The 1,181-nt window shown below is 45.0% G+C and overlaps 1 protein-coding gene across 1 annotated transcript; it reads right to left on the bottom strand.

Annotated features, from left to right (window-relative positions):
• Positions 1-99: 99 nt before the first annotated feature.
• Positions 100-857, bottom strand: SARC_13975 (hypothetical protein; the record flags this gene model as incomplete). Its single annotated transcript, XM_014291893.1, has 2 exons — positions 100-324; positions 696-857. Coding segments are annotated over 2 exons (387 nt in total), but the record flags the coding sequence as incomplete, so codon positions are not given.
• Positions 858-1,181: the final 324 nt, after the last annotated feature.

The following is a 1,181-nucleotide window of genomic DNA, read 5'->3' as shown; positions in this document are numbered from 1 at the left end:
ACTCCACTTATACTTAACACTCCACTTCTCCACTTACACTTGAACACTCCACTTATACTTTAAAACTCCACTCAATACTTTATCACTCCACTTAATACTTTAACACACTCCCCTGAACACGCACATTGAGTTGACCATCGTATCATTGGCAAACCGCATAGCCACTTTGCTACCCCCACTCCTCCGCCAATCCACCAAAACCATTTCGTTGTTAGCTGTGCCTGTGAAGAATAACGCGTTACTGGTGGGACTGAACGTGCAGGTCTGGGCAAAACCACTCACACCCTCTGTGTGTAACAGGCTACCGGTTTCCGTGTCCCAAACCTGGGGTAGGGGTGCAGGGGTGTAGGGGAAGGGATAGAGGGGTTAAAAAGGGGGTGTCTGAGTGGTATATATATGAGCTACAGGTACAAGCACACGCGCGTGTGTGTGGTAGGCGGCTGATTTCCGTAAGTTAAATTTGGGGCAGAGGTGTAGGTAGTGGTAGAGAAGTAGAGGAGATGCATTAAGGATGGGTGGATGGCGTGGTAATTGGCACAGGCACAGTTAGTGAGCCACAATAACATTCACGTTGACAATGTTGTGATGTATGTATATATATATATATATATATATCCTTCCTTATAAACAATTTCGTCTGTCAACAACACTCAACTTATAACCTGGGCTACAAAGTGCGACCTAGCGTGTACTACCTTAACGGTTGAATCATATGACGCAGAGACCAACAGTGAGCTATCTCCTGACCAATCAACATCGCTGACAATAAGGTCGTGGCTGCTGAGAGTGTGTGCGTGGCGGTATGACCGCGTGTCCCAAATCTTAACAGTCTGATCATACGAACCCGAGGCCAAGAGCTGTGTGGTATATAGGGTTTAGAGTTTAGGGTTTAGGGTTTAGGGGTTTTGGGGTTTTAGGGTTTTAGACGAGGCATGAGATGCAGGAGATGTTAAAAATTATGTTATCATACAGATATAAGTCATAAATATTTACGTTGTGCATCTAACTGAGCACACATCGCCCTCATGCCCCCCTTTGAGCACAGACGTTTGAACGCATTGGCAGTCATCTATGATACAACGACTGGTTTGATTGTTAGGTATACATGAGCCTACACGTTCATCATGTATACACACAGAGGAACACAAACAGACGCCGAAACACACACACACATATATATA

This window comes from Sphaeroforma arctica, assembly GCF_001186125.1.
Source record: "Sphaeroforma arctica JP610 unplaced genomic scaffold supercont1.3987, whole genome shotgun sequence".
NCBI lineage: Eukaryota > Ichthyosporea > Ichthyophonida > Sphaeroforma > Sphaeroforma arctica.
The sequence above is the reverse complement of the archived record's forward strand: the minus strand, read 5'-3'. Positions and strand labels throughout refer to the sequence as shown.